At 34.7% G+C, this 2,500-nt stretch overlaps 1 protein-coding gene across 1 annotated transcript in view; it reads right to left on the reverse strand.

Annotated features, from left to right (window-relative positions):
• Positions 1–2,500, reverse strand: part of LOC113811798 (TRIO and F-actin-binding protein-like) — a 122,951-nt gene that overhangs the window by 2,212 nt on the left and 118,239 nt on the right. Inside the window, exons 19-20 of the mRNA XM_070140630.1 lie at positions 1,839–1,965; positions 1–535 (exon numbers count right to left, since the gene is read on the reverse strand). The exon at positions 1–535 is cut by the window's left edge and continues 2,212 nt beyond it. Of these exons, the coding sequence (XP_069996731.1) occupies positions 467–535; positions 1,839–1,965 (196 nt within the window). The 3' untranslated portion in view covers positions 1–466. The remainder of the gene's footprint in view (positions 536–1,838; positions 1,966–2,500) is intronic.

A 2,500-nucleotide genomic window follows, 5' to 3' on the forward strand; every position in this document is an offset into this window, starting at 1 on the left:
TATATATGATTATATATATATATATATATATACATATAAATACATATATATATATACACACATATATGTAGGCTTGTTTTTCTTTTTCAGAAAAAAATCTTGGCTGCTTTAAACACCACAAAAATCCTTTTCGAAACCACACGTCACGTGATATCTAAAAATGTTTTCTTTGAGGAAAAAAGGGCTTCGACCACCACAAAAAAGTAGTTTTCGAAACCACTCATCACGTGACCAAATTCAATAAATTTTCCTTGAAAAAAAATATACCACCGCCAAAAACATTTTCGAATCGACCCTCCGTAATATTTCAATGTACAGTACAAATGTCAATGAGCTATGAAATGTGAATGTTGCATGAGGAACCGATTCCCTTCGAGTGGGAATGAGACCGCCAGAATTCCGCTCCAGGAAAATACGACGATAATTTGTGAAAATGCCGAATGTAGACCTACGAGCAGAGCCGCTACTACATTGTCCGTGTGTAGCGGGATCCCACGGAGAACTTGGAACGAGCCGACTCCCGTATCGTTCGACCCTGTGGATGAAAGAAGTTTGCAATGGCTTCTGTGCGAAATTGCATAGATAACAACAACAACAACAACAAAAATCTGCGACATCACTACTCACTGAAGATGTGATGGTAACAAAAAGAATAACACATGTGCTGAATCATTACTTAATGTACATGGGAAAATATGCAAAAAGATGGAAAAATGTGTGACATTCACCGCAAAATGAACAGATGAAAATAACAAAAAATATTAACAAATGTGTGACATCAACACTAAGTGAAACGATGAGTAAAAGAAGCACTTGTGTATGTCTAGTCATGAGTGTGTGGAATAACGGATAAAAATCTATACAAGTTTTATGGGTTCAAAATACTGCTTTTCTTAGTAGTCTTGTCAGCTTAAGAACCTCAGGAAAGAGATAATGGCAATCAGAGTGCTCCGTAATCCGGGGTGAGCTGCCAGATATTTCAACAAGTTTTATTAATGTTCTAAATCAAATTGTCTAAGGTCCAGCTATACTGCTTGAATTCTACTTTAAATGAAGGAAGAAACAAAAGTTATTTACAAAAGGTGAGACATAATTTATTGGTAGAATCTTAGAATTTGCAAAAAAAAAAAAAATAATAAAAAAAATAATAAATAATAATTATAATAATAATATAGAGTCGCACAATAGACAAATCAAATTATATTACAGGTCTTGTGAAGTTTATAGCAAAAGAAAATGTTCCCTTACTGTGTTTCCAGATAAATAAAAGTGAATTTTTCAGTCTATCGTCAGCTACAACAAGATAAAAACCGTTGCACACAGTTTACGGTCAAAAGGCCCTGTACCTTACCAATGATTAACATACATACAAAAAAATCAACGATTTCCATTTTCTTTCTTCCTCTGCTGACAGTTCTCCATTGTAGAAAATAACTGCATGACATGTCGACGGCCTTGCACTTAAAACTTATTTACATCGATTATTTTCCTATACCTGTAGTAAAAGCCACAAGTAAACATGCTATTATAATATCAATGCTCCAAATAGCGACAGTAAAAATGTTCAGCGATTTTGCAAACTTCCTATTGAGGATCAAACTCAATCTAGAGATATAGTTTCTACCCAATAAATAAGCAGGATATTCTATCTCGAATAATCTAATGATCAGCACAAAAGATAGTACACAGTCAAAAGTTTTGCCAAATCTGTTTCGAATTCCGTTTCGAACATACGCATCATACCACAGTCTTTGTATAGAGCAAGAGAGAGAGTCGAAGCTTCAGCTCACGTCTCGACTTCTGCCCATCACTCTCGCCTTTGTTGATGGATTCCTTACCTCATTGGATAAATTATCGAGGAACTTTTGTATGTTTCTTAAGTCATTAGGGGACACGTATTTCTTCAGTGCTTGATCATAGTTCCCTTGTTGCGACAGCTGCTGGAAGATATGTTTTGCATATTTCCTGTAAGAGAGAATCATACAAATTTTATTACATGTTTATCAATCATCCCGCTATAACCTCTCAAATATTATTTCTGATAAATATAGCCGACAATGCCAGTCAGTACAAATCCTGCTACTAAATACCAAGGCTCGTTTCTAACCAAAATATCACTACCCCGATACCTCGCATAACAAAAAGAAAAAAAAAATGTTTATCGGCCAGTTTGATAAACGTGCAAGGCCCTACCCGAAGAATAATAACAGATATGGACATAAATATACACTGAAATAAATGCATCTATCTGATGGATATACATTTATCTATCTGTCCAGTAGATATGCATGTCTAGACTCATATATATGTATTTATTTCTGTGTACATACATGTAAGCACAATAAATATTTATTGGGTCGGGCCTCGCCAAATCTTAATAAACCTGCCTTATACCTCGATTTCAATTCAGTTTTAACAAACCGGCCATATACCTCGATTTCAATTTCCGTGTTGATCTTGTGCTATTAATAAATTAGACATGATGAGTGAATGTAAACAT

This window comes from Penaeus vannamei, chromosome 27 (assembly GCF_042767895.1).
Source record: "Penaeus vannamei isolate JL-2024 chromosome 27, ASM4276789v1, whole genome shotgun sequence".
In the NCBI taxonomy this organism is placed as follows: Eukaryota; Metazoa; Arthropoda; class Malacostraca; order Decapoda; family Penaeidae; genus Penaeus; species Penaeus vannamei.